The 13,251-nt window shown below is 40.9% G+C and overlaps 1 protein-coding gene across 1 annotated transcript in view; it reads left to right on the forward strand.

Moving 5' to 3' along the window:
• The window catches only part of ahr1b (aryl hydrocarbon receptor 1b), a 69,988-nt gene extending 58,841 nt beyond the window's left edge, over positions 1 to 11,147 (forward strand). Inside the window, exon 11 of the mRNA XM_036562062.1 lies at positions 10,619 to 11,147. Coding sequence (XP_036417955.1) covers positions 10,619 to 10,780 — 162 coding nt within the window. The 3' untranslated portion in view covers positions 10,781 to 11,147. The remainder of the gene's footprint in view (positions 1 to 10,618) is intronic.
• The last annotated feature ends 2,104 nt before the right edge of the window (positions 11,148 to 13,251 follow it).

Here is a 13,251-nt window from a genome sequence, read left to right on the forward strand (position 1 = left end):
CAACATTGCGCAATAAAGGGTTCATTTATTTTTACTTACATGGGGGTGTTCAAACTTTTGCATACGACTGCCAGTGGACAGAGAACGACAAAGGAAAAGAGAGAGAGATAAATAAACAGAGTTCAGACCTCTGTGCCTAGCGGGCAGTCCTGGTTGGGTGTTACAGGGCCGTGTGTGTGTGTGTGTGTGTGTGTGTTCAGGGTCAAAGCTTTCAGCTGAAAGAAGAATAGAGCTGTGCTGTCCAGTCAAGCGTGAGCAGCTCTGACCTACAATCTGCCCACTGCATTACCCAGCGCACCCTCACACACACAAATCCACACCCACAGTCAGGTCACTATTACTGAATTAAAAATCGATTAAAATGCATGTTCTTGATGAATTATGATTAATGTGCAGTTTGAATGATAAACAAGGAATCATACAGCCGTGATCAGCAGAACATTCTCCACAAGGGGTCACTATTAACACCTGTGTGAGCATCACTGAAAGAGAGGAAACCCACACCAGCAGGATCTCACTAATGTTAGTAATTATAAATTTCATGCATGTGAAGTAAAATTAAATAGTGTTATAAATAGCATGTATATTATGAATATATTATTAATGTACCATATGCAAAGGAAGTAGATTTACGAATATTATTGGGATATATGTAAATATTAAAAATGTACACTATTACATGTATTTAATCTACATATGTGCATATATTTCAATGTATTGAAGCAGCATATTTAGATATATTGAAGGCCTCAGCAAGGCTTTATCTAACAGCTCGCTCTAGCATTAGCTCAGGTCTGCACTGTCTCGCTTCTGAACTCCGAACAAACACAGCAAAGGAAGGTTAGCCCTGCCTTTACAATAAAAGTCTTTGTCAGGGTAAACTCAGAGAATAACTGCTGGAGAATAATAACCCAGAATTAACATGCAGAACATTTAAAACATCACATATATTGACCAAATACACTGATCAGGCATAACATTATGACCACCTCCTCATTTCTACACTCATTGTCCATTTTATCAGCTCCACTTACTATATAGGTGCACTTTGTAGTTCTACAGTTACAGACTGTAGTCCATCTGTTTCTCTGCATACTTTGTTAGCCCCCTTTTACCCTGTTCTTCAGTGGTCAGGACCCCCACGGACCCTCACAGAGCAGGTACTATTTGGGTGGTGGATCATTCTCAGCACTGCAGTGACACTGACGTGGTGGTGGTGTGTTAGTGTGTGTTGTGCTGGTCTGAGTGGATCAGACACAGCAGTGCTGCTGGAGTTTTTAAACACCTCAGTGTCACTGCTGGACTGAGAATAGTCCACCAACCAAAAATATCCAGCCAACAGCGTCCTGTGGCAGCGTCCTGTGACCACTGATGAAGGACTAGAGGATGACCAGCACAAACTGTGCAGCAGCAGATGAGCTATCGTCTCTGACTTTACATCTACAAGGTGGACTGACAAGGTAATAGAGTGGACAGTGAGTGGACACAGTGTTTAAAAACCCCAGCAGCACTGCTGTGTCCGATCCACTTGTACCAGCGCAACACACTAACACACCACCATCACATCAGTGTTACTGCAGTGCTGAGAATGATCCACCACCCAAATAGTACGTTCTCTGTGAGGGTCCATGGGGGTCCTGACCACTGAAGAACAGGGTAAAAGGGGGCTTACAAAGCATGCAGAGAAACAGATGGACTACAGTCTGTAACTGTAGAACTACAAAGTGCACCTATATAGTAAGTGGAGCTGATAAAATGGACAATGAGCGTAGAAACAAGGAGGTGGTCATAATGCTATGCCTGATAGTTGTATGGCTCATTGCTTTAATTGATGTATTCCAGTTTTTGGCTCCTTCAGTTTCCACTGCGCTGAAATATGAAATGTACCATTTATTCAGGTTTGTGTTTACAGGCTGCTGGAATTTGATTCATTTGTCATTTGCTTGCATAATCTACCATGGCCATGAACTCAAATGCAGTATTTTAAGCTGAACCCACTGATACGGTGTATAATGACTTAGCGCTTTTCCAACATTTGCTTTTCCTTTAACATATTTGCTCATTGCTACTTTGAATTATTTGGGTGGCAAAAAAACTGACACATTTTTCCTCTTACCAGAAATGTTGTTGATAAGCCAAGACATTTTTGGTGTCCACATTGTGCTTCTGTAGTTTTTACACTGGAGCTATAAGGCTAATGTGGCTAACAAACACTAGAAGTCACACAAAATATTTTCTATACATGCCCAAAACTCAGTAGCAAACCATGTTTATTAAAGCTAGGCCTTTAATTTGAGCCCTAAATGTTAAAACTCGGTCAAAACACGAGGAACAAACTGAGCTACTTTTACTTTAATATCATTGTTAGCACTGGAAGCTAGCATTAGCTTAGTGAGAATGCCTAAACAGCATTACACACCCACCCAGGTTCATTATGGCTCATTTAAGCTTCACTGATACACATTTAGAGAATAAAGACTCAATTCTAAGCATATAAATCTGTGTTTTGTGTGTGGAGCTGTTAGCTTAAGCTTTAATTTAGATCACTGTAGCACTAAAGGATTGCGTTAGCTTAGCGAGAAGGCTAAACCACCAGCAATAGTGGCTTACAATTTACATAATCATGTATATTCACATTTCTTCACATTTCTTAATGTTGAGATTTGATGCTACAGTGCCATTTTTCGTAGTTTTTTGGACTTAACAATAATATATAAACATATTTAATCTATTATTCAACATAAATTGTGTTTTTGTGTTTTGAATGATGACTTTAAAGGTATTTTAACTATAAGCTGAAGTGGTAGATCTGAACACAGAACACTATCATGGTTAAGACGTCATGGAAAATACTAACTTCAACGAAAACGCTAACTTCTGCTAGCATCCCTGTGAGATCTAGTGGTTTGTTAGCACTAAGCTAACGTCAGTTTGCACGAATGCTTTTGTTTTGATGTCAAGAAATTATAAAAATGATGCAAAAATATAAGCTTAAAGACACACAACAATAACTTTTCATCATTCAGATCATGATAAAATATCTTCTCTTGTCCTTAGAAACACAAATGTGGTTTGGATTGAAAGTTTACAGTCAGCACTTTCCACACAATTTCTCCATGAGTGAAAAAAGATTTGATTAAATCAAACTATACCGTGTTTTTTTTTACTTTTAAAGGTTATTTTTGCTGGTTTTAGAAGAACACTGACAAACTTGCTGCTGGTCTGTCAGTGAAAAAGAGCTTTTACCAGTATAATGGCTGCTACTCTGGCAGCGTGAGGCCGCTGCTATAAAAACATCAGGCTTGTGGAAGATTAGCTGGCAGCTGTCCTGATCTGCTCATGATCTTAAACAAACCCTGCTTATTCAACCCCTGCTGCCCTTTCACATTTCACCTGCTTAACCACGTTTTTCTGCATCAGCTAGCATTGTCTGCTTACTGATGCTATCTGTGCTAGCATAGCATAACTAGCTACCTTCTCTAACTCGTTTTCTGAGATTTTGGACACTGTACTCACATATTTAGGCTTCTGCTGTGTAGTGAAAGCCTTTCAGCCATTTCCATGAGTATTTTTATGCTTCAGTACTGATAAATTATTTAAAAAATCACAGTGCTTTTGTGTTTTTAGGATTCAGGAAGTTGAAAATGCAGAGGAGAAAGATGTTAAGATGTTAAGTTATTCAGTAGCATCCCTGCTAAGAAAATAAAACATAGAAACCATTAAGTGTTTCTGTTGGTTCCTGAAGGTTTTGTAATGTGTTTTGGCTTTGTTAATGGGTTGATATCACAATGTAAAGGATGCTAATGGTTTAACAGGTGACCAGTGGCTGATTCTAAATGTAGTTGATGGTTTACTTATGGGATCTAAAGGTGTCTATATATATATATAAGGTCTATATTTAAATATGCCATTTTTAAACATTTGAATATACAGTATATATTTTCACAATGTCAATACACTGAAATATGTGCACATACATAGATTAAATATATGTAATATGTTCAATTTTTAATGTTTACATACAATCCAAAAATATATGTAAATCTATTTGCATATAGTGTGTGTTAGGCTGCCACTATTAATCATATTAGCAATAGAGTTATCTAGCTATTAATCATATACATGCAATTTATAACACTAGTTTTACTTACATACATACATACTTTTGTGAGATCCTGCTGGTGTGGGTTTCCGCTCTTTCAGTTTTGCTCACACAAGTGTTAATATATAACAGAAAAGTAATGCTGTTTAGTATTGAATGCTAATAATATTTAGTTTACAACCTTAATAACAGCACGAATGGTGGTCTATGCTGGTTTATGTTGGTCTAGTACTGATCTGGTGCTGGTTTAACTGGTCACCCAGCTTACCAGCATCCTAAACACAACATATGCTCCATTTCCTTGTGACCAGCTGTGATGGTCTGCTGATTCTTCTAGGGGATAAAGTGAATCATATAAATTGAATTAAATGGTACAAAATTACCTCACGTCACTCTTTTTTCTTCATTTTAGCACCTTTTCCTTCATTCCAGACCCAGTCCGTCTTCGTACAGGTGAAATAATATGACATTTTTAAACATTTGTGGGTGTTTCTGCCTCTGTAATGGGTGCATTAAGTGCTGCTGAAAGGCAGAGATGATGTCGTGCAGCTTGTGAAGCAGGAAATATTTAGAGAGCGAGTGACAGAGATGGAGATGAGGTGTACAGAGAAGGAAAAAAGCAAATTATCGACTTAACCGAGTGAGAGAAAATGGCAGCAGTGCAAAAAACGGAGGGAGAAGAAAGAGAGGAACGAAAGGCAAGGCTTTGAACCCATGATTACACCTCCTCAGAGTTCAGATTAAGTTCAACAGCCAAAAGAGTCAAGATGTTACGAGATTTACAATAAGCAAAGTCCTATGGTTGAGGTCGTCGATGTTGAGCATCTTCAGAACATTGGGCCTCATTCACCAACCCACTTACGCAGTTTTCACAAAGATTCTGATGTTCACCAATGTTTTCTTATTTGGGGTTTTTCTTATGAATCCACACACTCAAGAGCACAAAGGTGAGAACAGTTTTGCACTTTAAGAACACGTCATGAATCTGACGTAGACTTTTTCTTAGGACCTTTCCCAAGAACACACCTAAGAAGAAACTCAGGAGGATACTGGTGAATAAGGCTCATTGTTATGAGCTAAAATGATGAGTCTTGTAGATTCTGACTCATAGATTCAGCAGTAAATAATCTTAATATATTCAATTGTATGTGTGGAGCAGCTCTAAAGCGACTCCAGGGCAAAACAACCATATAATCATCGAGAGATTGTAAGTTTGAAAGTTGATTCTTCCTATACACAAACTATACAAGTTGCCTAGAACCACCCGCCAAGGAAGGACCCCCTACGGAAAGCATGTCGGCATATTTCATAGCTATTTCTTAGAAAGGCATATTATACATTTATACAGAGTGCAGTGTACCCCAGTAGGCCTTAGCAGTTTGTGATGTTTATGTCAAGGTATGATTGCTCATGTCAAGCATACTAACAATGTGCTACGTTATTTTTCTGTTATCCATACAGATGTAGTAGCTGTGGCAGACTTTGGTTCAGGCATCAAGGGGTCATTTGGTGAAGCAGTGCCCCAATGACCAAACATCAGGCTCCACTTTTGCAGTACACAGCAAAAGAAACAATCGAATAACACATAAAGATTTGCATGCATCACTTTATTGTATTGTGTTTTAGGGATGTTGGGAGGAGATACAACAGCAGACTGTTTTTCCTAGCAAGGTAGATCTTTAGTGACTTCCTGTAAATGTGGCTTTGCTGTTGATTTCCTGCTGCATGCTTTGGGACAGATCTACCAAGTGTTGGTCTCCCGCTACGGTCTAAGCATTGGCCGAGTTAAGTCCCTGGTGATGCTACGGCCGTCCGTGGCCGGGAGTCCAAGACAGCACAATTGGCCTCGCTCTCTGGGTGGGTAGTATAGGCCCCTCTCCCCCTATCACTCCAAAGTGATGCTAGTCAGCGCAGGCGTCTGTTAGCTGACGTGACAGATCTGGCGGTTGGCGCTTTCCTCCAAGCACGTTCGACTGTCCAGTGATGTTGCGTGAGCGGCAGTTTGAAAAGATGCGGTGGAGCTTCACAGGTCTTGGAGGAAGCCTGTGCTGCCTTCGCCCTCCTAGCACTGGTAGTATCATGTGACTGGGGGAGTCCTAACTAGTGGGTGGAACTGGATACGACTAAATAGGGGGATAAAAAATCTACTGTGTGTTTATCATCCCATGTTTTTCTTGGCCTTTTTTGGGGCTGTAAACATGATCCCCACTAAACCCTGTGTTTCCAGCTTAGGGCACACAGTTCCTATAGACTTTGAATGCATTATATGTGTAGAAGTCATACATTTGTGTCCTAATTAGTGCCCTATGTGTGGAGGTGGGGGACGAATTTGAAGAGAGCTCGTCATTAGTTTGCTAACATTATTTTCTTTGCTAGCTAGCTGCATGAAGTTTATTTGACTTAAAAATCGTAAAGACCCATCTCAGATATAGAAAAGCTCAATTCTAAAGGTAAAATGTTTTCAGCGATATAATGAAAGAATGTGATAAATGCTATTTTGGCAGAGGATGAAGGAATGTGGTTTAGGCTAGGAAGGCTAGGGCACGCACTGCATAACAGAATTGGCAGTTAGTGTTCTCCTCCAAGCGTGTTGAGCTGTCCTATGATGTTGTGTTAGCAGCAGTTCAAAGAAAGATGCAGTGGCGCTTCACATGTCTCATTCTAACATTGGCTATTTACCTCCAAATCATGAATGTGTAGGGCTAAGGCGTGAATTGACTTGGCTAACTGCTGTCCACCTTGTGATGTCCTTACTGGATATGGTGAACTTTCTTTGGGGTCTGTTCTTCAGGCCTACTAATCGAGCTTTTCCACCGGACAGAAGTACAGCACAAGTCTAGTGCCGGGTGACCCATACCGTACCTGATTACCCACACTAAATTTGGTTACCCTTCTTGTTGGGGTACCAAGTGTACCAAACTGGCACGTATGGGTGGAAATAGTGCAAACCTTTGATTGGTCTAACACAGTCATCACAGGATTGTCACGTGTCACCACTCAAGTCAGACGAGTCGTTTCTAAAAACACTAGCTAGCCAGAATCAATGTGACTCTTTCTGTGAAACCAAGTGCCAAGTAAAAGGCAAATCAGAACCTGTTGGTGATGCTTGTGTTTACTGTAAAGTGACTGGCGTCACAGACAAAACTACATTATATTGCCTAAAGTATTCTAAATGTTCTAATCACTTCCAGGTGTATAAAACCAAGCACCTAGGCACCAAGAATGGGTCGCTCTCAGGAGCTCAGTGAATTCCAGCATGGTATCATGATAGGATGCCACCAGTGCAACAAGTCCAGTCGTGAAATTTCCTTGCTACTAAATATTCCACAGTCAACTGTCAGTGGTATTCTAACAAAGTGGAAGCGATTGGGAACGACAGCAACTCAGCCACGAAGTGGTCGGCTACGTAAAATGACAGAGTGGGGTCAGCGGATGCTGAGGCGCATAGTGCGCAGAGATCGCCAACTTTCTGCAGAGTCAATCGCTACAGACCTCCAAACTTCATGTGGCCCTCAGATTAGCTCAAGAACAGCGTAGAGAGCTTCATGGAATGGGTTTCCATGGCCGAGTAGCTGCATCCAAGCCTTACATCACCAAACGCAATGCAAAGCGTTGAATGCAGCGGTGTAAAGTGCTGCCACTGGACTCTAGAGCAGTGGAGACGTGTTCTCTGGAGTGACCAATCACGCTTCTCCGTCTGAACCTTGTGGAAAGCCTTCCCAGAAGAGTTGAAGCTGTTATAGCTGCAAAGGGTGGGCCAACATCATATTAAACCCTATGGATTAAGAATGGGACCTCACTCAATTTCATATGCGTGTGAAGGCAGACGAGCAAATACTTTTGGCAATATAGTGTAGCTTCTTTAAGCTTTTCTAAACTTGCAAAGCCATTTGTAGCATAGCTAAACGCAGCTTCCTGCTTGCGCTAGCCACCTGTTTCCGGAACATACTACAAGCGATTAACTTCATTCATGAAAGCACAATAGCTAGCTGTCCACCTTAACTGTAGAAACAAAATGGTATGTTAGCTTAATGTTAGCTACTCAGAACTTTTGTAGCATTTGTCTGCTCTTAAACTGTATTCATTTAAATATATTTCATGAATCAACACTGATAAACACTTTTTTCCGCAACATATCTTCAATACTGAGATTTTAAACAGGCCTTAACACTAACATCATGTGAGAAATCATGTCACCACTACACAACCTCCTCCAAATAACCCCACCTCCTTTCATAAGATGGTAATAGGAAACTCCACCAGGATACGAATACTTCTGGATTCAGATTGGCAACCATACTGTGGCAGTTGCTGTGATTTCAGGCTGGAAACGAGCCGTTATGTAGGTCAGTGGCCGAGGGACTGGTCGTCAGTGAGTGAGGACTCGATCTGTTTTGGTGCTGTTGTTTGTTGTTATAGTTAAATGTGAGTTTAGACAAAAGCATGACTCTATACACAATAAGTGCACTGGACTGTCAAAGTGGTTTCACAGGCCGTCCTTACACTGTAAGAATGATGATCATAATAATAATAATCATATCTTTCCTATACTCTCCATATACTCCTGTTTACCCATATAGAAATCTGCCAAATATGCATATACACTCACTGAGCACTTTAATAAGTACACCTACCTTGTTTCTACACTCACTGTCCATTTTATCAGCTCCACTGACCATATAGCTTCACTCTGTAGTTCTACAGTTACAGACTGTAGTCCATCTGTTTTTCTGCCTACTTTATCCTGTTCTTCAATGGTCAGGACCCCCACTACTATTTGGGTGGTGGGCCATTCTCAGCACTGCAGTGACACTGATGTGGTGGTGGTGTGTTAGTGTGTGTTGCGCTGGTAGGAGTGGACACAGCAGTGGGCATCCGATCAAGGCAGTTGAAAAACCGCATGAGATCACACAGTTGGATCATGGGCAGTTGTTCAGCTCAGCAAAGAAACACACTCCAGTTGGTTCTGTTAACAGAGACTGATTACAGTTTACAGGGTTAACAGAGAGCAGCAGAGACTCCAGCAGGTCTAGTTATTACAGCTTAACTGGGAGAGGGAGAGCCAGAAGGTAACAGAGACATGAGGCTCCCTGAGATGTCAGCGTCCCTCGACTCCACCGTCAACAAACCAGAGTGAACCTGTGAGAGCAGCGGGACGACAGCACCAACACTCCCAGTTTACCATAATACTCTATGACCATGAACCCCCAGATCTGCACCTTTTATCCAACAGGATGAACTAAAGGCTTGACTAAACAAGTGGGTTTTTAGCCTAGACTTGAAGACTGAGTCCCAAACAGTGACTGGAAGTTTATTCCAAAGCTGGGGGCTTTGTATGAGAAAGCTCCACACCCTGATGTAACTTTAATAACTCTAGGTAAGCCAGCACCTTGTGATCTAGGTAGGCGTGATGGTTCATAGTATGAGAGAAGTTCACTCAGGTACTGAGGGGCGAGTCCGTTTAGAGCTTTATAAGTCAGTAAAAGAATTTTGTAATTGATGCAAAATTTAACTGGTAACCAGTGTAGGGTTGATAGAACTGGGCTGATATGGTCAAACTTTCTGGTTCTTGTGAGACTCTGGCTGCAGCGTTCTGGACCAACTAAAACTTGTTAAGGCTTTTGCTGAACATCCAGCCAGCAGGGCATTACAGTATTCTAGCCTTGAGGTAATAAATGCATGAACTAACTTTTCTGCATCCTGTAGAGAGAATGCATTTCTTAATTTAGCAATATTGCGGAGATGCAGGAAGGCTATTCTAGTAATATTGGTTATATGTGCATCGAAGGATGGATCAGGATCTATCATGACACCAAGGTTTTTTACAGATGTACCTGATGCAACTGAGAAGCTGTTAAGTTTAAGCGTTAAATTAGTTAGTTTGTTTCTAGCAGCTTTGGGCCCAAGAAGAAGAACCTCTGTTTTGTCTGAGTAGGAGAACATTAATTATCTGGATTGGTCGTTTGTGTGTCATCAGCATAGCAGTGGAAATTGATGCCGCATTTACTGATACCCAGCGGTAGCATATACAATGCAAATAATAGCAGCCCTAAAACAGAGCCTTGTGGAACACCATTCTTTACTTTTGTACAAACAGAGGGCTTGCTATTTAAATTACACAGTTTCTAGCAGCTTTTGGACCGAGAAGAAGAGGAACCTCTGTTTTGTCGGGGGTTGAGTAGGAGGATGTTACTCGACTGGTCTTTTATGTCTTTTACACAGTCCTCAATCTTATTAACTTGACATTTATCATCTGATTTGGTCCATATATACAGTTGTATGTCATCAGCATAGCAGTGGAATTAGATGCCATGTTTACTGTTACCCAGTGGCAGCATACACGATGCAAATAATAGTGGTCCTAAAACAGAGCCTTGTGGAACACCATACTTTTGTACAAACACAGAATTTGCCATTTATATTCACAAACTGATAGCAGTCAGGACTGTGTACATCTTAACCATTTAATTATGTGAAATTGACATCATCTCATCCCATGTTTGCGTCTCTCCCCAGACGGAAAACGGCTGTGTCCTCAACTCCACCAGTGTGGCCTACACAGCAAACTGCCTGCTACCCAACGGCACCGTGGCAACCGCGCCCAACAACAGCCCCCACCCCCGTCCTGAGCCCCTCCCACCAATCCCTGATCCGCAGACCACTGGCTTCTACCTCTAACGGCCCCCACGCCACGGACCGATCAGCACAAAACCTTCCCCGGGCCCAGAGGGGGCGTCGGACTGACCGTCAGGAAGAAAAGACTTGAAAATGAACTGTAGAGGAAACTGTCGTTCCTTGTGTCGATCTGTTTCGGATCCAGATGTCAAATTTTGATGCTGAACGATAAGGTGGGACGTCTGCGTTAACCAGAGTTAACGGAGTTGATAAGTAAAGATAAAATGACGACGAGCGAGTGCAGTGTTGGCAGGTCACCGGTCATCCAGTGTTGACCTACAGATTATCACGCTAGATGGCGAAGATGCAGTGTTAGCGATGTTATTGGTCAGTATGTGTCAGTGCAGTATGCGAAAATGTGTGTGCGTGTGGCAACAAGTGTTTGTTTATTGTCTGTAAACAATAGTGACGAGAGCTAGATGACTAAGCATTTAGCGTCATTGAAACTTTTGAAATGATTGTCGGAACGGCAGTATTAGGTGTTCACTGTGGAAATGTGGCATGTATATTAATTTATTTATGACAGAATTAGCTTCATGCTGATTAGCTTCGTGCTGGTTAGCTTCATGGTTCTTGTTTTTGCTACTGTTTTACGGGCCCGTGTCCGTATTGTACACGACAGCTTAAAATATATATCATCAGGTGTCTTCTTAAGCATTTCTCTTCCTTCCCAACTGCAGACGGAAGATTCTGTATCTCGTTTCCGAAGCCTTTCTATCTTTCCCCTGGTGGTTCAACGCCCTCGCGGTCAGGAACACGCGTTCTCTTTAGCGTGCTGACCTGAGACCAGCTGTTTTCTGTACCGCCGGTTCGCAGTGAAGGTTTGTTTTGGGAAATAAAAACCAAATGTGAAAGCAGTTCATCTCAAGAGATTCTGTAGTTGAGACTGGAAGATTACATTGTTGAATGTGTCATATATACAGTAAAGGAGTTTATAAAGAAAGGAAAAAAAAAAGATTATTTCATTCCGGTGCTGCAAAGTTGTTTTATTAGTAGTGTTATTGTAGTAGTATTATAATTCACAGAGTAATCTGATTTGAATTGTCCTATCCAGGCCCCGCCCACAAGTGCGTTCTTTCATGGCTGCTGTAACAAGGTTGGGCCAGCTTTGCATATCGCCGTGAAAATCCCATTCAACCTAATGAGAAACTGTAGAACAGACTCAGTTTATATCACAATACCTACATTTAGAGTCGGTTATTCATTTACCCTAATGAGAAACTGTAGAACAGACTCAGTTTATATCACAATACCTACATTTAGAGTCAGTTATTCATTCAACCTAATAAGAAACTGTAGAACAGACTCAGTTTATATCACAATACCTACATTTAGAGTCAGTTATTCATTTACCCTAATGAGAAACTGTGGGTAGATATTGTGCTATAATTGTTTTTCATTAGGTTGAATGAATAACCGACTCTAAATGTAGGTATTGTGACATAAACTGAGTCTGTTCTACAGTTTCTCATTAGGCTGAATGAATAACTGACTCTAAATGTAGGTATTGTGATATAAACTGAGTCTGTTCTACAGTTTCTCATTAGGTTTGATGGGATTTTACCAGCGTTCTGTAAAGCCTATCCAACCTGGCATGGACAGGGTAATGTCACTCTAGTCTGATTTTAGGCTTAAATTCAATCCACAAGTCCTGCAGATGCACAAATCCAGTATATTGTGTTGGGACTAAATGAACAAGGGGTTTTTACTGTGTAGCTTCATTTTTTTGCTTTTTTTTTTAATACACATGTATATCTATATATATATATTTACAAACTTTTCTTACTTGAGTCAGGATATTAAAAAGTGGGAGCTTATTAAAAATTGTCACGCAAATTATGAAAAACAATGTGAGGTTATAAATATTGCTTTGTAAATAGTTTAAAGTGATTTTTTATGACGTTTCGTTGCCAGCACTATTTTAAAGAGCACTGTTACAGCAGGACTTCTCCAGCACAAGTAGACACGTAGGGGAGATTTTCAGACAAAATGCTGTACAAATACCCATCTGTACCGTGTTTTATTTCTGTTTTGAAGCGAAAAAAAGGTTTGACACTTTAGGAAGAAAAAAAAAAAACATGGTGCCATAAATGGTGAAGTTCACTTTCGCTCCACGTTTTGTGTCGTCCATGTCTTTTTGTTCTGTTTTTGTTTTTTAAAGAAATATAAGATAAAAATCACGTTTGAGTTTATTTTACTATGCTAACGCACTGAGGTGGGAGGGGCGGATACATATGCAGTTTCATCCATTTGTCTTTTGACTGCCTGTTGAAGTGTATTATTTGATCCTGGAATTAAAGGATTTGTGCAATCACAAACGTACAGATGTGTCTCGTCTCATCTCTCACACCAGAAACCTTCAGATCTTCAAGTGCTGGCAGCTGCAGGACTGCGGTTGATTGTTTTTCATGTTCCAAGATTTCAGGACAGGGGCGTGGCCGAGGGGTGGCCAGAGGCACCCCAGTTTAACAAAG

This window comes from Colossoma macropomum, unplaced genomic scaffold (assembly GCF_904425465.1).
Source record: "Colossoma macropomum unplaced genomic scaffold, Colossoma_macropomum, whole genome shotgun sequence".
Lineage (NCBI taxonomy): Eukaryota > Metazoa > Chordata > Actinopteri > Characiformes > Serrasalmidae > Colossoma > Colossoma macropomum.